Here is a 19,614-nt window from a genome sequence, read left to right as displayed (position 1 = left end):
TCAAACCATATGACTCATCTTTATTCTTTACTGAATTCTTGAGTCCTTGAGTGGCATAAACCAAACCAGAGCTTGTTAAAATGTCTCAATTTAATGGCTGACAGCTCTAAGTTCTGATGAAGTTATTTTTCTTTTGGAAAAAAAAAAAAGAACTAAGTATTAAGATTAGTATTAGCTATTAGAGATGGTTAAGAATACTGGAATACAGTCTCTCTATGTTGCAGGTTCTGTATCTATGCAACAGCTCCCCTTCAGCATAGTCTGCTGCTTCCTTTGATTTCTACATCTTGCCCATTTCTGTGTCTTTGTCTCCTTGATTGTCTTCTGTTCTTGTCAGCTTGTGAAATCAAATCCCATTTTTGAACTGCCTTTCTCTGTTTTCAGATATGTGTCCTTTATGCAGTTCTTTGCAATATTCTTCAGCCTCTTTTGTGATAGATCCTGAATGACACTTTATTAATTTTGTACTTTCGTTTGTGATCTTTTTTTCTATACTGTTTCCTTTTTATCTTTTCTTGATGGCCAGCCATAAGACACTTATCTGCCTTTTTTCAAACTCAGATTTCCCTTTTTCTCACCAGCTGTTATTAAATGGTTTATAAGTTCCTTAAATGGGAAGAAGAGCAGATGACAGCATCTGCTTATGCAGCCTGTTTCTCTGCTTCTGTAACATTGACCTGTGTGACTTTCCTGAAACTTTAAGTCCTTGTGGCATAGACTATGTGAATTGATGATATTCTCTGAAATGGTACCTAAAATTTCCAGCTCAAGGATATTCAACTCTTTTAAAACTGTTAGTAGGCTATTCTATGCAGTAGAGTTGCATCAGCTTTCTTTTTCCTCCAGGCCTTCTTACATCTATTTAAAAATATCGATTCCTAAAACTTTAACCTTTGCAGTTCACTCATTCCTGAATACACTGTTAAAATCTAAAATTTAGGATAATCTGTTGGTAGAGAAAGATGCACTGGTAATACTGTTCTTTAGTATTTGCAGCCTTTCTGTGAATAGGGAATTATATTCAACTGTAGTATTGTCTTTTACAGTTAGTAGTATAATACTGTTATATGATGCAGTATAATCTGTTATCTTTATTTCTAGAATGTATCTTTGCTATTTTCTTTTCTCTCTACAAATACCCCTTGCAGCAGAGAATCTGCTCTGCCTAAACCCTCTGAAAAAATAAAGCCTTCTAATCTTACTTTCTAACTGATACTGATCTCCCGTTCTTTGCTTGCACAAGTCGGTGAACAGTTTGTGGCGAGGGAGCTTTAACAGATACATTGGGAACAAACACATTAATTTGTATGTTTGTCAGTTGCTGTTGGAGCATAACATGCTCCATTTCACTTCTAGCTGGGTTCTCATCTTTCATATTTGCCTCAGCCTGATACATATGCGGGGTACAGCTCATCAGTCACGCGCAGGCCTGTGGCCATTTCTTGCAGAAGTTGGGGGGGAGGTTTGTTTTCTCTATACTGGGTGTTCTGTGATGGCCATCGCTCGTTCCCTTCTTTTGGAAAACCCTCTGCAAAGAAGTATTATTACTCCCTTCTAAGGCTTATAGCGTTGCTGAGGAATACAAGTGTGAAACTGGTCTGATCTTGGTACGAGCACAATTGGGAAGTTCAGAAACTTCAAAAGGCTGGACCACCCTTAGCTTTTTTTGTATTTGGGGTGTCACAAATAGCATTTTATGAGGTAGAGTGTTTAATTCTAGAAGTGTTGATAACACTTGCCTTTAGCTTTTTGAAAATTACTCCAAAAAAGGTTTAAATTTGCAAGCATGGTAACAAGCATGTATCTTTAAGTGACAGTAATTTATGCAACATACTAAAGTATGTTTAAAAAACAATGCAGAGAAAAGAAAGCCTAGTGTTCACAACCCTCATCAATCCAGTGGCAAGAGTGCTTGACTGGAAGTATTATGGAGAATATAACCAATTTTTTGACTGTTTCTGTTAATTTATATTTTTGTGGGGGGGGATGGGGTGGTGGGTACTTAACTACCAATTAACTTGGCAGAGTTTTTGCTGGGATTGTTCTAGAGAGCTGTTTGCTGAAGCTCCCTAGTTCTTTCTAGTTTTATGGTATCTGGAAGTACTGAGAATTAAATTGGTGTAATTGAAAGCAGCCTCATGAGAGTATATCTATATATAGGGAATTACATTTCAATATGGCTTTTGGTCAAGTTAATATCTTCTTGTAAAGTAACTGTCTGTTCCTATTTCTATGTAGGTCAGCCAGCGATTAATTCTCTGTTTTGCTGTTGTATTGCTTTGTGTTGGAGTGGAAGTTTTGAACATTGTCTGGTTTCTGGGAAGGTACTTCAGACAAAAACTGTTTTATCTCCAAATGGTTGCAGAGAAAGGGAGAAGCCGAAAGAGCTTTAATTGCGTACTAAATGTTTGACCTGTAAAACAGGTGTTTTGACTCTTTTGGGGTAGTTTTGTCTTTCTTCATTGGACAGACTATAAGATGCTAAATAATAGCTTACGTATAATCTGTTTTAATTACTGGTGAAAACTGTGACTTTGTAGTCCCTCCAGGTTCTCAGTGATGCTTGCATACTTTGGCTTAATGTTTTGAATGAAGTTTTGCTTCCTTTGTTCTATGTGTTACTTTATTTTTCCAAATTTGAAGCTGTTCTTTCACACAAGCATGACACAATTTACTGTTTGCAGTTGCTTGGATTTTCTACATTCATATTCACCAATGAAAGGAAAAAATTCCTTCTTATTAATGAAGTGATTAAATCAGAGAAGATCATAAATGGCTGATAACCAATTTATATGTCTGTGTCCTGAACAACAAGATCAACATGATATGCTTTGTTTTTTTTCTCTAGTATCCCATTAAGTGTAAGTTGATGTCATTTCTTTGTTATTAAGATGTTGACCCTTAATTGATAATCCCATGACACCTTAGTGACTTGTTATAATCTTCGTCACATTTTATGCTTTCACCTATACTGTTTAGTATAAGCTTTTGCACTGTATACTTACAAACAAAATTGCCTGCTTTGAAATGCTCTCTAAAACTCTTCAGCTCCGCTTTTGTTATGCATAAAGATTTGTATATTTAAAATTTGTCATTGACGTGTCTATTGCCTTGCGGTCTTCTCTGTCTTCTATGTTGTTTTGTACTTGGATTACAGATTTTCTGGTTGGACACCATGGTCCTCTTTTTGTTTTCACTAGCATGTTCTTTGTCAATGTAACAGCACAGTCATGGGGTTGATTGATTTGGAAACTTTATTGCAATTATCTTTAAAGTTGGGAAAGAAGACTGCTGTGCTCCCTTTAGCCAAGGAAATTGAATAAACTTCAGTGAAGAGGCTTGTGTAGTAAACCTAGTAAGGTTTGTGGCTTGTGTAGTAAACCTACTAAGTAACAAAACCTAGTAAGAGGTTTTGTAGGTGAAACCAATATGTTAACAAATACGTTAGTGTCTTGCAAATTTTTTTGTGAGTTCTCCAAAAGGAGTGGAGGACCAACCTGTCTCACCCTAAAGACTTTCTAATGTGAACTCTTAATTGCATCATAACTTACTTTGATTTAGTGGTGACGGAACTTTATTGTTCCCCTGCTGAAGGTTGGGTTGCTTCAGAATCTTTCTGGGAAACTCCTTTCCTTGGCTTTTGAAGAGTTCATTATTCATTTATGCACTTAAAATTACAGGGTTCGGAGAATTTTCAAGAGTGTTGCAAGCTTTAGAAATGCCAGCTCCATAGTGATTGCATAAGTAGACTGGATTTTTGCCTCTCAAGAGTAGTAGCTGGGAACTGCCAAAAGTGAAATTGTCTAGTAGCACACAGGGAATCGTACCTTAGCTCAGAAAGTTAATACTTTTGTTTCTGTGACTCTCTGAAGTTCTATTTGCAGATTGCAGTGCTTATGCAAGTTTTTGCAATGAGAGATCTTGTTATTTTGCATGAGAATTCGTGGTTTCTCGTACATATGATGCTTTGCTTGTCTTCCAATAATGATATTTATTTGTTAGTTTTCTAGATGTGGCACAATTTTTTCTCAGCTTCACCTTGTTTTAAAAACTGCACTATGTTTGTCTGTAGCACTGTTAATTATCTGTACCTGATGCTGCAAACTCTGTCAGGGAGGTCATTAAATAGAACAGAAAGTTTTAATGTTCACACATTACAGATGAAACACTGGAGTAATGTTAAGTTTAAAGCAATCCAGTTATCCTTTAGGCTTTTATTATGTCTACATGGAACTTGTGTAAGATAACTTCTGGGGATTGACATATCTAGTGAATGATATTATCAGCGCTAACTGTATGCTCTGACTTCGTGGCTCCTTCTCTCCTCCAAATTCAGGAAGAGGACTTTGCAGTAGAACTGTTTTTCATCTATGATCATGCTTTCTTCTTAAGCAGTTTTACAAACTGTTTTCTTTGGTATTTTTATTGGGTCCTTATGTCTCATTCTGTCTTAAGTGACGTGTTTTTTTTTCTTGAAGACACTCTCAGTTTATCTGCAGATGAATAAATAGTGTTGTATGTATAGATATGTGATTAAATTGAGTACTTTATCCTATCTTCAAGGTCATGCAAGTTTAGATTTTGTTGAAAGCTCTGCAGTTATAATGGAGTTCAAATAGGAAAAGCTATGGCATTTATGTATATGAATATAAATCATATAAGCCCTACTATAACTGCACATTCTTTACAGGTTGCTTTTTGATCCTAAACACTTTGCATTCCAATTTTTATTCTATTTGACTAGATATATGTTTTATTTCTATCTTTCCTTTTAATGTTAATAAACCAAAAGGGCATATTAAAGATAAAGGCTGAACCTTCTTACAATTATACTCTTGATTCCTTTAGTTTTCCTGTCTGGTAGAAGCTTTGGCAAGAGTAGCTGTCTCTGATTTCAGGTTTGCTTCTTGCTTCATTGGTTTAGGGCTTCCCTGTGATATCCTAGAATAGCTACTTGACTGTGATGGCCTTAAGCCATTAATATCTCACTTTGGAGGAGACCCGTGGACAGTGGAGGATTTAAATAAAGCATAGCAGAAGTGACTGGCCAACTGCCAGCCAGAGGACAAGTGGCTTCCCTTAAAATGACTGACAGAGCTTGAGCAGAGCCAGGACTGGATTAGATGGTGACTAAGGAGTAAAGTGCTGGCTTTTCCTAAGACTTGTACAGTCCTTCTTGCTTCCTGTGTCCTGAGAGGGGATGTGGTAGAACCTGGTGTGCATCTGAGAGGGAAGAATCTTCTAAAGAATCATCATGTCTTTTATGATCAGATTCAATAAATGTATCGAAAGTAGGAGTTTTGTAGTAAGACTTTCTTTTTTAAATGTGGCAAAGGGAATTATAAGACTTACTCTGTGTGCTTGTAAAGAACAACAATGCCAGAATGGTGTAACAGCTTTAACCTGGCCTGATCTCTACTGTAATCCCAAATCCGTCAATCCCCTTTGCCTTGGTTCATTATCTCTGATGTCTGCAATTTAAATGCCATGTTTAAGAATTAGGTATTAATCTTTTTTTGAGTTCCTCCAGTGCTGAAGGTCACAGTGTTTTCTTTAGAGGCCAGATTAACAAATCTAGGCTACTTTGGTGATAACACATTTAAAACTTGAAATCTTCTCCTTCCAAAGGTAAGTTAAAACAAGCTGTGTGGTTATTTTCCAGCACTGCTCTTTTTTGACTGCAAAATGCTTGTATCCTTCCCTAATGTTTGTTGTTGATTAGCTTTCAGGTGAGATATGAAGTTAGAATATTAACAGCAGCTGCAAGACCTGTCCCATATACCTTTGTAGCTTCACCTTTGAGTTAAGATCATATATAAAAACTGAGCACTGATACAAGTTTAGTGGTTTATCCCTTCCAACCTAAGTGATTCTATGATAGCAGTTTTCAGTTTCTCTTGTTTATTTCTTTGTGGGACACATTTGGTTTAGTGTCTTCAACATGAGAAGCTTCAAATATTGGGTTGTAGCTGAGTCAGAGAAGTTAAAAATCATTAGAGAAGTAAGTAAATAAAACAAACTGTTGTACTAGAATAAATAGCCTTCCTGCAACTTTTTTTTTCCTCGTGCTTTATGGGTTTTCCCAATGACCAACAGTCATAGTTGGTAAAGCAAGTGTGTCCCAAAAACACTTGGAATAACTTAAAAGCAAGTTCAAGTATGGATTGTTTGTTATTTTTTAAAAATATTTAGGATGCAGTCTAAAACTTGGTGGATGTTGAATCCATTTCTTATCTCTGTATACCTAGGGAACTCTTAACAGCTCATAGGAAGTACTAGTTGAATGCCAAGATTTAAGGTCAATACATAAATTTCGTAGTTTGTTTTTGTAGATACATCTTGTGTTCGAGGGTCCAGGAGAAAATAACTATAATCTATTGCTGTAATATGCACCTTGTTTCTGGTTGACTAAAGAATTAAAGAAACAAATGGTGGAAACTCTTCTACAAGAACAGTGTTTATTCTTTTGCTCACATAACATTGCAAGATTTATTTGGTAAAGACCATGGTATCTGTTTCTTTCATGACCCATGCCGTTCTGTGATTCAGTATATGATAGCAATTTTTGTTAATAATAAAAATTACCAATTTTGATGGGAAGTTTTACTGAAAGAAGAGCAGGAGAGCACAACTCTTAAGTACCAACTGAATGTCTGAGTCCTTTACTGTCACACTTGTGGTCTGTGCTACTTACCTTGTACCATTACTGCTGCTTCTATTTTTCTTCCTTGCCTTTTCTTTCCTTATTTTTCTTCTGCAATCCCTTGCTTTTCTGGATACCCTCTAAGAATTCCTTGCCCATTTGTAACCTGTTTAATTCCTTCTGTGGCACAAGTGGACAACTGAATGTTAACACCAAAGAGTAACAAGGTGCCCAGATTTGACAGTCTGAATGCCAGGAGGGGAACGAGGTGGTTTCCAACTTTCAGGTACTATATTGGACTTTAGGACAGACAAGATGATGGCTCTGAAATATGTTGCGGGACTCTTCCACACCTTTGGTTACAAAAATGAGTTGGGGCATAAGCAGAGCTGAGGTTGTAAAAATGGTGTAAATGTGAAGGTTCGATAAATTATCATCTTAGTTGGATGCAGCGTGGAAGTCTTGCATCTTAAACTGCTGTTATACTCTTTTAGCTTCAGGATTAGAGGGGCAAGGAATTAGGCTGCCCCTCAGAACAGTGAATGGATTTGTTGATAGCCTGGAAAAATAACATAAGACTGGGAGATGTAGTACAGCATACTGCTAAAAGATACTTAATGGTGGAACTTACTGAATGTGAGGCAGGTGTCAGGCATTTTTAAGTATTTCTTTAATTCTCTCTCTGGGTCATGATGTTAGAAACTTGGTTGAGAATTTGGGGTCAGCAGTGAAACTGTCACAGCTCTTAAGTTTCTCGAAGTTCTGCATGGCTTCTAATTTAATGCCCTCTTAATTTCTTGGTTTAGCTTAATACTTTTGCATCACAGTATCTGACTCAACATTAGTATTATCATAAGAACCTCAGAGATAGATTTATTCTCTTAGTATTTGAGTAGAAGTCTTCTGCTGGAGAGCTGCAAATTCCAAGGAGCTAGTATTTGGGGGAGTTGCACTCTCTGTGCCTGGAATACTTTTATGCAAAGCAACTACTAAGTACTTGCTTTGCAAAAAGCAATGTAAAAGTCACCAAGTTGTTTTAAATGTTAATTTCTAAATTTTGGCAGTTAGTCGGCACTATTATCTGCACTATTAATTTAAGTCCAGTCTTATTTTTGGGTAACTATGTTGTGATATTCCAATTTTAAGTAAATTTCCTTTAGTGTCTGCAATGAAGAGCCTAAAAGGTGACTTAATTACTCCAAGACAAACAGAAATGCCAATTCCCTAGCAATCTTACCTATGACATTTCCTTTACAAGTTTCCTTTTGTAGTGTACAAATTAGATATTCCTGTTAAATATACTGGAAGATAATCAGGAACATGTTTTTCTTGATTCTCAGGCTAAGACACAACTTCTCTGTATTGAGTAGTTTGTTTGAGGGTGTTTTGTTTTTTTCTAACCAGATTTAACGAAAAAAACGCAAAGTAGATTTACACTGTTTCTGAACAGGGTAGGTGAAGGTGTTTTTCTTGCTGCTTCTTTCCAGGCAAACCTTATTTCTGTTTGTCTTGTTTTAAACCATATTTGTTGTGGTATCTGCAGAAACTTTGGGCATGTCTTTCATCTGTGCTGTGATAAACTCCTCTTAGCCTTTAATTGCTCCAGTAAGTCACATATGAAATTATAGTAGGTGAGATCTTGCATATTTTTGTGACCAGTATTTAATTCAGAAATTCAAATATTAAAGTGGTTTAAAGCTTCCTGGGCTTTGTCTGAAATTCATTTTAACAAATATTTAAACCGTCGTGGATGTGTTTATGTGGCATGTTCTTTTCATGCAGAAGTTTCTGCAGCCTTGATAACAAATACCATTGTTTTTAGTTTGCCAGCTTGAGTGGTGGTTGTTGATGAAGAAACAGTGCCAACTTATGACAGCCAAAGCTCTAGTAATTTCTTAAACAGTGGTCATTTAAAAAAAAAAACCCACAAAAAAAAAAGCCAACAACCAAACAAAACCAAACTACTCTTCACCAAGCTGTCAGTTCTTCATTGTTAAAGCTTTGTGAAAATGGCCATCATGGAAAACAATCTTGAAGAAGGACAAGGAGGAAGAAGAGTGCTCTGCAACAGGTAATTTTCACTAATCATTAATTTTCGTGGTATGGAGAAGAATGAGAAAAGATAGAGAAGCATTTTGTGTCTTTGTGGAGGAGGAGGAATCTTTGGAGTAGACTCTTTTTAAATGCTGACTGCCAGCCTCTGCCATCTTTCCTCTTAGCACTCCCATTCTTTCCTACTTGTAGTACTGGATGATGGAAAACAGCTTTTTATGTAACTTGAGAGTTGAATTTGATTGTCTCAATCCCTAGTTCTGACCCCCAGCAGACATGGCTTGGTTAACTGTTTCACTTGCACAAAACAATTTGCTTCTTGTGATAACAAAAATATTTAGTAATTTAGGAGGTGCAGGAGGAAATGCAGGAAGCAGAACATACAGCATGTTGACAACACCCCATGATGTGCTCACGCATCAAAAACACAGATGCAGAAACGCTAGTAATGTTCTGTTTCTGTGCAAAGCTCTGGTGCTTAAGTGTAACAGCTGACTGCAGCGTCAAGGCATTTTGCATGTATAAGGCCACTTAGAACAAGGATGAGCTTATTGCAGTTCTCCATATGTTGCTGCAGAAATTGTAGTAGATCTCAGATTTACTTCTGTACATGTACTAAACAGATTTTAGGATCTTGCCACTTGTTGAATTAATTCTTTGTCTGCCTATGGAAACATATCAAAAGTTTTGAAACAATCTAACTTTTAAACTGTTACAGGAGTTCCTTTGTATTTGTAGTCCTGCACACACCACAACCTGAGGACTAAATTTGCGATAAATCCTAAACTGACATCATGGCTTGCTGGCATTGAAACATTTTCTGCATTTATAAAAGCAGGAAACTGATTGAAGGGTAGCACTGTAACTTAAGTCTCTGAACTATTCACAAAAAGATGTACATCATGCAGAGAAGTAACATACTGTCAAACAGAGCTAGAAAGTGTATTCTACTAATGTATGCTGAAGAACTGTTTTGCAGTCTGATGTCTTACTGTGTACAAGCTATTTTGTATAAACAGCTTCATCTAAGAATTTAGATTCTGTGCTAATTTAGCTAATTGCAAATTTCCTTTTTTATTTTCTATCCGCAGCTCTTCATGTCTTTCACTAAGAGGAAGCTTGTCAAGATAATTGCCCTTAACTATCCTACCTTGGAGGATCGTGTGCAAAACTGATCTTAAGAAGAGAGAACGACTTGTATTTGAAGTAACTGCCAAAGAACAGGAAATCAAGAAACACGTTTTCATGGATAATCTGCAGAAGAAATAAAGACTGAAGTCCTTTAATAGGTTACCCTTAATCAGTAAAAAGGCACAGCTGCTGAAAGGAGAGAAAAGGAGAATAATTAGAGAATAAAATTGCAAAGAACATTTTTATTCTTAAAGGAACAAACTACATGTCATATGAGCTTCTGAAATACTTTAGTGACATGGTTTGACCTCTCTCTAGTAAACTGATATTTCTGCAGTATTCAGAATTTGGTCAGCCTTCTGTTAGTAGACTCTGGACTGTTCTTGATCTGTAATTACTTCTGTCTATAAGTAGTGATTTTGCAGCTTTTTAACCAGAAATTAACTTGTATGGATCTAACAGCATTCAAAACAAATTTCAAGACTATTCTAAAAGGATAAGGCTATTCAGAATATCGTTAGTAGTCCAGCTGCTTGTTCTAAGTTTGTAACTCGAGAGAAGAGAGCTAAACTCCAGCAGCGTGGTAGTGATGCCTAGACGCAGCTGAAGAAAGCATGTTTTATAGGAGGCGTAGGTGCCAAGTGAATCTGTTGAGGAGTGTTGGTGCTATACAAGCTGCAGTTCTTCAACAAACCATGTGTCACTTGTTTCTAAATGTGCTGATATGGTGTATATGAGAGGGTATTCTCACTTCATGTGAGGTATGCAAAATATATATCTGGCAGGAAATACTAATGTTATAATGAGTTTTTTAAGTTGGCAATCTTAAGAGTTGAATAAGAACCTTGTTACTCTAGACGTTTATCTGTGTAAGTCAACTTCTCTGCATCAGAGATGAAATTACTGCTGTTTAGAGATTTTACAGCGACTTTTGTCTTTATAAATGAGTATGATTATCTTAAAACTATAAAATAAAAAATATATGTCAATGCAGTGTTACTTTGCTGAATAAGGTTTATAATTATGATGATCTTTTGCGGTAACTGTCAAATTTTCTGTTAGTGCAAAGTAATACTTTCCAGCATTCTTTAGAATGCTGCCTAGTCTTGGTGTTAAGCTTTGGTAACAGTTGGCATTAAAACTGTACAGATGAAAATGTGTACCCCATTTTTTTATTTTCCTTTTCTTAAAGGGACTCATTAGACACTTTATGAAGTCTCATACCTGTGCTTCCCTCCTTCCTTTTTTTTGTAACGTGTTAATGTGGATGTAGCTCTATATCTTCCGTCTTACTACTTATCTATTCTTAAACAGCAAGAAAATATTCAACCTATTTAGCACTTGTGTTTCAGGGCTTATATTGTATCTCATACAGCGTGTACGCATACTAATGGTATTTGGGGACAAATGAGTGACTTCTTTGTACTGCTGTTCAGAATACGATGAAAAAAAGCCTGCCCCCAAGACCAAATCTTCATCTCTGAGGATCTGGTCTTTGGTATAGAGGAAGACCTTTGTGTTTGTCCAGGCTGTGGCTGTACAGACAGGAATCTTGGCATGAGTCGATCGAACATTTATTTGTACCAAAAAGAAAAAGGGGATTAAAATCTTTTTAAAACTTAGACTTTTGGAATCTCCTGTGAAGATGAACTCTCAGCACATCAATAGCAGGTAACTACTTCTTTAAATAACTTATTTAAATACTATGTGGCAAATATTGAATAATGATGTAATTTTTACATTGTCTTTTACTAGATTTTTCTCATTTTTTGTAGATATGCAAGTTCTGGTCCTGGATAGGTAAGTATTCTCAACGTTTCATTTTAGCAATAATTGTTTCACAGGAAAACTAAGCTGAAGTGTATTCACTTTTTTCTCTGCTCTCCAGATATTTTTTTAGGCTACTTCATGTAGATAACTTGATTATGGCTTAGCAAGTGCATCTAGATGCGTAGTAAGACTCCTTATAAACTTTACACTTATTCAGTTTATGAACTGAAAAAAGTTATTCCCTTTTTTAATTTTTCCTGCTCAATTTTAAGAAGCATTTTATGCTTCTTTAGGCAGGTTGATTTCAGTAGCTTGTAATAGAAATTAACTTTCTCCCAATACCTGAACGAGGATGTAAGTGTGCTTAACAGTCTTCTAATGTAGTTATGATTGTATATTTGTGTGCATAAGTGCACTGGTTTTAACTCAACTTTCTCCTTTAATTTGCAGCCTTCCAGTCTGATGTTTTTTCTTGCCTCTTCATGACCTCGTGTCTTGAGCAGCCTAGCTGGATCCCCTGGTTCCTGTTTCTTCTTGTTTCAAAATTCTGCTTTCCCCCATTTTAAATCCCCTACCCTTTTGTATTCATGTAAATATACTAGGCTTTCACTATCTTGTTTTGGTCTTCACTGTTTTTTCAAAGACTTTGATTGGGTTCTGTCCAAGACTTTCCATGTGGCACTGGGCTCCCAGGTTCCCTGCCACAGTGGAATAAGTTTCTCCTGCAGGATATCTCAGTCATGCTCTTGAGGTTTTCAGGATTTCTGTTCTGCTACTTTGTCTTGCTGTAAGTAGCCATTGGGGAAGCACTTAAGGCTGTATCTTTTGCTGCTCTGCTTATAAAGCAAGTATGTTAACTTTTAAGAAGCAAGAGAGCTTGGGGATTGTGGGGGATAAGTAAAGTGAATGTATTTTGGAGGTAAAAAAAAGAAGCAAACAACCCCTCTAACAATGCATCTCCTCTCCGACATGTTTAGATTCACAAGATGTTTGTTCTGCCCCTTTCTGTCCTTATTAGGAAATGCAATCGCATGCTTCCAGGCTAAATGTAGTTCTTCCTTTTTTTTAAAAAAATTTTTTTTTATTCTGTCAAGTAATCTGTATTTCTGTTCAATTTTGTATAATTTTGAGGAGTCTTTCTGTGCTCAGCTATGGAATCCCTTACGCTCCACACTGTAAGAGAAACACTGCTGAATAGAATGTGTCTTAGACTCATCTTAAATATGTTTCATTTTGTATAAAACACTCCTTTAAAAAGAACTTTATCAAAATGTATGGTTATGAATCTCTTCAGTTACCTGTTCACTCCTTTGCTGACTGATTCTGAAAAAATATTAAACGTGTGTGTATTGTGATCTTCTCTGGCTCAAGATGAGGCGTTTGGAGAAAAAAAAACAACTTACAACTTTAGCGTCTTTTGGCGTTTATGTTGCGGTAGTAGTGGATTTCGGTATGTGCAAGTTCAAAGTGACTGTGTACTCAAAGTGTTAATTTTTCTTGCTATGACTGTTGTAGTGCAGCAAGGATGTAAAATCTTAGTTTAACTTTCCATTCAGCTACAAAACAGGAACATACTAACATAGTACGTTACAAAAATATTTAAATGTAAAGCTGTTACATCGGAATTTCTTGTCACATAAACCACTTCTTTGCATCACTCTTCCTGCGTGAATCCTATTTGGGCGGAGTGGGCAGGTGGTGCTGTGGAGAAAATATGCTGTGATTTTCTTACGCTAATTGAATAAGGTTTGTCACGGTAATTTGTAAGGACATGTCTGTTTCTGTGTGTAAAGTGAAATGGTAAAAAGATTATGTGAAGTCTTGAAATTAAGTATTATTTTAATTTGCAAAGCAGTATTTGCACAATATATAAGTAGTGAGTTTGATTTTTGGAGTTTGGAATGTGTGATTGAAGTTCTTACCATAGTGTGGTCTGTTGATATGTTCATGGGAGTTCTCATCAGAGGAAACCTCTCAATGGTTTTATATTTCTTTGTATGTTTTGGCAACATAGACCCATCCAAATAAAACAGTCTGTGGCTGTTGGGTTTAATGTGTATATATATATATATTTATATTTAATAACCATGTAACTTGTATTGCCCCAGATCTTTACAGTGCTGAAACTTAAAATAGATCGTCTAAGCTAACTTGGGAATAATTGCAACTTTGTTCTTTTTTTGTGTTTCAGGGAAATGAGGCAAGTTACCCTTTGGAAATGTGCTCGCACTGTAAGTTTTTTAATTGCTACATTATATTGTTAGAGCGCTTAATCTTAGTTGGAGATCGATATGTACAACTTTAATGTATGAATTTATTTAATTTATTGCTTGAAAAATTGTGCCGTTTATATAGCAACCAAAAGAGTACAATTAAAAGGTAAAAGATTACCTCTGGAAAAAAAAATAGCTATTGCTGTTGGACTGATTTTTGATTTTACAATCTATCTTAAAAAAAAAAAGCAATGTAAAGTTTCTTTCAACTTTTCTATTAGAATATGAAACAAACTTATGATAGATTTGGTGTCTGTATAGTGAAGTGTTAGAAGTGGTAGTTCAACTGGGGGGTCTTTTCCATGATCCCAGTGCCAGTCGCTCAGAGATGCGGAACAGCTTGCAGTGCAGCACGTGTTATGTTAGGAGCAAAGTATATTGCCTAAGCTGTCTTTGCACCCTCAGAGGAAAGAGAGCTTGAGGCTAAGAGAGCATTTTTTTCCTGTGTATGCTTGCAGGCAGGCATTTAGGTGAGAAGCCACTGGGTGTTACTCGCTTTTGGCCACATGAGCATAAAATTCATTGCTCCCTCTCACAGGGTTAGTCTGCCCTGTAAAAATAACAAAGTATTTCCTGACTGAAGCTGACCAAAGAAAGGGTTGTCTTGTGAAGTGTCCCTGTGGTGTTGTGCCAAGCATACTTATTTTTAACCGTTTTTTCCCTTGAATATTTTTCTTCAGCACTAAGTCATGCATTGACCTGTGTATGTATGGACTGCTTGGTAAGATTCCTTATTTTTAGTGAATCAGATCTTGTTTTTAACCAGGATAATAAATTCTTAAAGATAGACTGTCTTCTAGATTGCTTTCACAATGCTAGTCATAACTGAATTCCATCTCTCGTAAGTCAAATGGTAATATAAAATAAATAATCATGGCGGAATCTTTTTCTAAATACATTTTTCAGAGAAATGAGGCTTTAGCTAGTAATTTACAAGTCCTCTATGCCTAATACACATGTCCACATGAGTTATAATTTGAGTCATCAGTTTGTAAACACTTGAGAATCTTACCCACAGCACTGCATTGCTGTTACCCTTTCAGTGTATATTTTGTTAAATATGAATGTGTGGGTGGAAGTTTCATATTTGCTGAAGCCTTCAGTAGTCTCTTCCTGAATCGTGTGTCAGTCTTAGGTTACTGCTCCATTGGTCAGATTTTCCTTAGGGATAAACTGGCTTCTGAAGACTTTTTTTTTTTTTTTAAACTAGATATGTTTCTGCCAGAGTTGTAAGCAGTGTGTTGCCATCCTTAACTTGATTCTGGGACAGGCTATATTCGTTGGTCGCAACTGCCAACCTAAAGGTTTATTACTGAGCTTGTTTGCTCCCTTTTGTTGCAGAGGAAGAGATTTCCACATTATATTCTGTGGTTAAACTGTATGTTGAGGATATCATTGTGTAAATCTGAGGTTTTGCATGATTAAAGCTTCGATGCTTTGATGGCCCTTCTCACAGTAGAGAGAGAGTCAGTTGCTTCTCTGGGAGCAATGTAACTACAGACAACGGGGAAGATGTAGTAATCACACATGTCCCTTTGCTTGACTGTGCCTAATCGCTGGAATGATTGCACTGTGTTTAAAGATTCTGTATGCCTGAATATCCTGAAAGCAGGTTTTTTCTGGGCTACAGATGTGTACAGTAGCAAGTCTGTGAATAAGTCCACTAAGTAGGTATTCATCTTGTTTTTCAAATGTTAAATGTTCATGCTGCTTCCAAGTAGTTGTCACTGACAGGACAAAAGCTTTGCAGGGCAAGAACAGACAACGTTTTTGAAGATAATTTGATAAGGATTTTGAATGGTTAGGCTTTTGGGAGACTTGACAATTAGCAATAATATATTTATGCTGTCTGCACCGTGCCATTGGGTTGTAACCTCTGCCTGGCACTGCAATCGCTATTTTGGTGCCTTGTTTTATAACACTAATTTTGTTTTAAAGTTGGCAGTTACAGGAAGCAAGTTCAAGATACTGTGTAGAGGATGCACACCATTGAGTAGTCAAGAATATTCTTAATACCCTTCATTTTATAACATTAATTCTTTTCAGTGGGTGAATTAGTGTTATTGGATTCCTTAAAAGAATATGGTTTTGTTTCTCATCTGTGCTGTGTCTGAGAAATTACTGGAAATCTAGTGCTGTTTTACATGGTAAAAAATTGATGTCAGCCAAGCTATGTCAAATTATCTGTAAGAAAATTTTACCATAGCAAAAAGCTATGAAGAAAACTATTTTATAGTATAGTGAACAATATTTTATAGTAGAAAATAGTTTATAGCATTTTGGAATACAAATAATACTTTATAGTATGTTTTGGTTTTAGGATAAAGAGTCTAGTATCTCTTTTCTAACTTAGGAAATTGTAATTGACACATCTGAAGTCATGAAAAGGATTAGGCCAGCTGCGTGTAAGCATATACAAGACAAGTGGTTGAATGTGTTCTCAAGGGCGTCATCTTTTTGAAATCCGATCTCCAAGACTGAAATGGCTGTCTTGGTTGCTACTCTGAAACATTATATTCCTGAATCAGACAAGATTGTAGATAGAGGTGAGAGCTTTTGCTGAAGGTCTGTTTTATTTTGAGATCTCTGCAATCCATTCTTATGGGGGGAAAAAATATATTTTTTTTAACCTGGAAGTATTTTAAAATAAATTTCAGAACGTGTTTTATTTACAAAAATCTTTTTTCTAATACCTTAGCAATATTCTTGTTTATAATGATGTCATATTTGAAAAATATGTGGAAACTAGGCTCTCTGTGACCAGACTCTGGTCTGGTTTTTGTTAGTTATAACTTTGAGCCAGTATATTAAGAGTATCTGAAAACCCAACCTTTTAAATACAGGTTTAAACATTTAGGTAAACAGATTTCACCTCTTTCCTGAGAGATGTACAGCTTTTCTAAGGTTTGTGAACTTTGCAGGTGCCTGTGTCTCTGCAGCAGTGGATGTACAGCATGTCTGAATACAGAAGCAGTTACCCGGTTACTTTATCACTAAATGTAGTGGATTTCAGAGAGATGCCTTTTAAGGCATTCTTTAGTTTTGACTATCGTATCAATAGGAAGCTAGCCATGTATGTTTATGTTGACTAGAAAAAATACCATTAAAAATGTTTCTGAAATTCCTTTTTTTAACACAGAGCACACTGCGCTCCAGAAATCTGCTTTTAATGAAGCTTTTTGAGTTGCCTCTTGAATGCTTTGTACAATACTGTCTAAGCATCAGTTGTATGAGTAACAGCTTGAAACACACAAGTGTTTTAAAACATCATGGATCATCCTTTGTTCTGTTCTGTGTTGGGGGAAAGGAGTGGGGTATTCAGCAACACGTATCAACATATTAGAGAGTGTCCAGCTGAAAAATAAAGCTCCTTTTCTAAAATGGGAGTTACACAAGAAAATTTGCATGTGGTCCTTGGAAGCATGGAGCCCTTGCATTTTAACCTAATTCATCACATTTTTAGATGTATGTAAATAAATTCAAGATACAAAGCAGGTATTGTTGGCTCTAGAATTTTAATACCTGGATGAAAGAGGAATCTTTTGAGAATACTGATAGCTCTTTAACCCAAAGTCCTTCATACTGGTACTGTTTAAAAAACCCCTACCTTGTGTTAGTTAAAAGGTGAATGAAATTCAAAATAGATTTTGAAATAAACATAAATAACATAAGTAACTCTATGCACTTTAGAAAAGTGAATAATCTGATGTTTCTGCAGGGCTACCAGCGAAGTGTTTCAGAGAAAAACATTTAACAGGTATTATTTCTAGCCGGTTAGTAAGTTTGTGAGCTCAGTCATTGGTGCCAAGCTGACAGGATACTTTCTGATTCTGCTGAAAAGCATAGGAAGCACAGAGCCTCCTCTCAGCTGGGGAGCAAAGCATAAAAAAGGCTAACTTGAGTTTGAGGTTAGAGAAACGCTCCCTGCGGCCAGAGCTCAAGGAAGCTCAGAGCGCTGTGATGAGTCACAGGCAAACTCTGTCTCAAATGATATAAACAAAGCTTGATCCTCCTTATTTTGCTCAGTGATTTTATCACCCTGTTTACACGATTGTGGACTTGGACCTCCTTGGATTTCCTAGTGTTTTCGTCTCTGTCCTGGTCTCCTGAGCTACTCTTGTAAAATTCTGTCTGCTACTGCCACCATCAGTCTTTCTGGCTCAGAAACCTCCACTGTATCTGAACTGTCCTGTGCCTTGCATTTCCACTAGAGCTTCAGGATGTTTGTGTAGCCACAAGGTTGCCTGTAAGGAGCCTTTAAGAGAAGGAGGAAAAGAACTATTTTGTTCAGGCTCTGAAAACTTAATTCAGTATTCTGTTCTTCAGTGACAGCTATGTGAAATTTTAAGAAAGTCAGTCTGTTGCTGAATACTGAAGAAAAAGCAGTCTTGTAAAAGGGTCACATCTACCATAGATGAGGACTGTTGTATATGCACACTTGTGGAGGAAATCTGAACAAAAAATGAATGGGATATTTTTGAAATTTGCTGTTAAATGCTTGCCATTTTCCTTTAAAAATTCAAAACAAATCAAACAAAAAAACCCCAAACCCAAATGCAGAAAACCTGCAAACCTACATGCTTTTCAGGTAAGTTCAGCCCAGGCAGAGATAATCAGCAGAAGTGATGACTGTGAATGAAAGGAAGAAAGAATAGACAAAACTGTGCAAATTTAAAATAAGGCTTATACTATAATGCATTCATCCCTTACTTTATGTTCTTATTATTTTATTTTTAAAGCTATTTTATGAAGACAAATATGTTACTGAAATATGACTGAAATATGAAAAAGTGTATAAGCTTCTTAAATTTCAGCTTGTAGAAAGGATTTTAAAGGTAGGTGGGGTGCTTGCAATATATTTAGGGAGAAAATAATGAAATTGTTCTTGTATGAAATTCATACATTCAATTATGAAACACTGACCTGCAGATGTTTTTATGCGTATGTTCATTATGAACAGAGGCTCATGAACTTTCCTGTTCCTGTAATTACTTTGATTTTTCATTATTTTCTTCTCTAACCGCTCTCGTCCATGGTGTGTCCATTGCCAGAAGCAAAATGTTAGACAAGGTTGATACTTGGTCAGCTTTTTGCAGAGATATTAATTTCTTCAGTACTGTTCTTTGACTTGTTTTTTTGCCCCCAAGAGTAGAACCCGTCTCAGCTCTCTAATGTAGGCAAACTCTTTGCTTGAATGTCCTGAGGTTTGGAATGAGAAATTTCTAATACCCATTTCTAGTAGAAAACTGCTGCTCAGCATCTGTACCTGGACTCTGTATTGCAGGTGGACTGGAATTGACCATATGAGCTATCAAATTGGACGTGGGTATGTGTGGAGAAAGAGGAATTAACGTTTTTTAAGTATGAAGACTCTATAATTTCATAATTTAGGCCGTCATTGCTCTGCTGGAGTTCAACAAAAGACAAAAAGCATTCTGAGAAATAATCTGACATGCATCTCCAACCTCTTCCCCTTCCCATCACCTGATTCTTGTCTTTATCATCCATAATTTTGACCTCCTTGACTACGATCTTCAAAAGAAGAAAATAAATTGGGTGCTTTATTCTTCTCTTAGCATTGCTGGTTTGTAAATTTAAGTATCTGGCTAATTGCAAATGCAGATGATGGCAGAGGATATATTTTTACTGTAGCATTGCTTGTTAACATTGTGTGTGTTGGATCAGTTTCTGAATGTCCTGTTTAAATGTTGGGTTTTTTTAATTCACATTGACGGGTCCTGCTAG

The 19,614-nt window shown here is 36.3% G+C and overlaps 1 protein-coding gene across 1 annotated transcript in view; it reads left to right on the top strand.

The window, feature by feature from the left end:
- PPP3R1 (protein phosphatase 3 regulatory subunit B, alpha) overlaps positions 1-19,614 on the top strand; it is a 40,548-nt gene that overhangs the window by 9,421 nt on the left and 11,513 nt on the right. Inside the window, exon 2 of the mRNA XM_063328403.1 lies at positions 13,788-13,827. Within this exon, the coding sequence (XP_063184473.1) occupies positions 13,788-13,827 (40 nt within the window). The remainder of the gene's footprint in view (positions 1-13,787; positions 13,828-19,614) is intronic.

This window comes from Chroicocephalus ridibundus, chromosome 3 (assembly GCF_963924245.1).
Source record: "Chroicocephalus ridibundus chromosome 3, bChrRid1.1, whole genome shotgun sequence".
In the NCBI taxonomy this organism is placed as follows: Eukaryota; Metazoa; Chordata; class Aves; order Charadriiformes; family Laridae; genus Chroicocephalus; species Chroicocephalus ridibundus.
The sequence above is the reverse complement of the archived record's forward strand: the minus strand, read 5'-3'. Positions and strand labels throughout refer to the sequence as shown.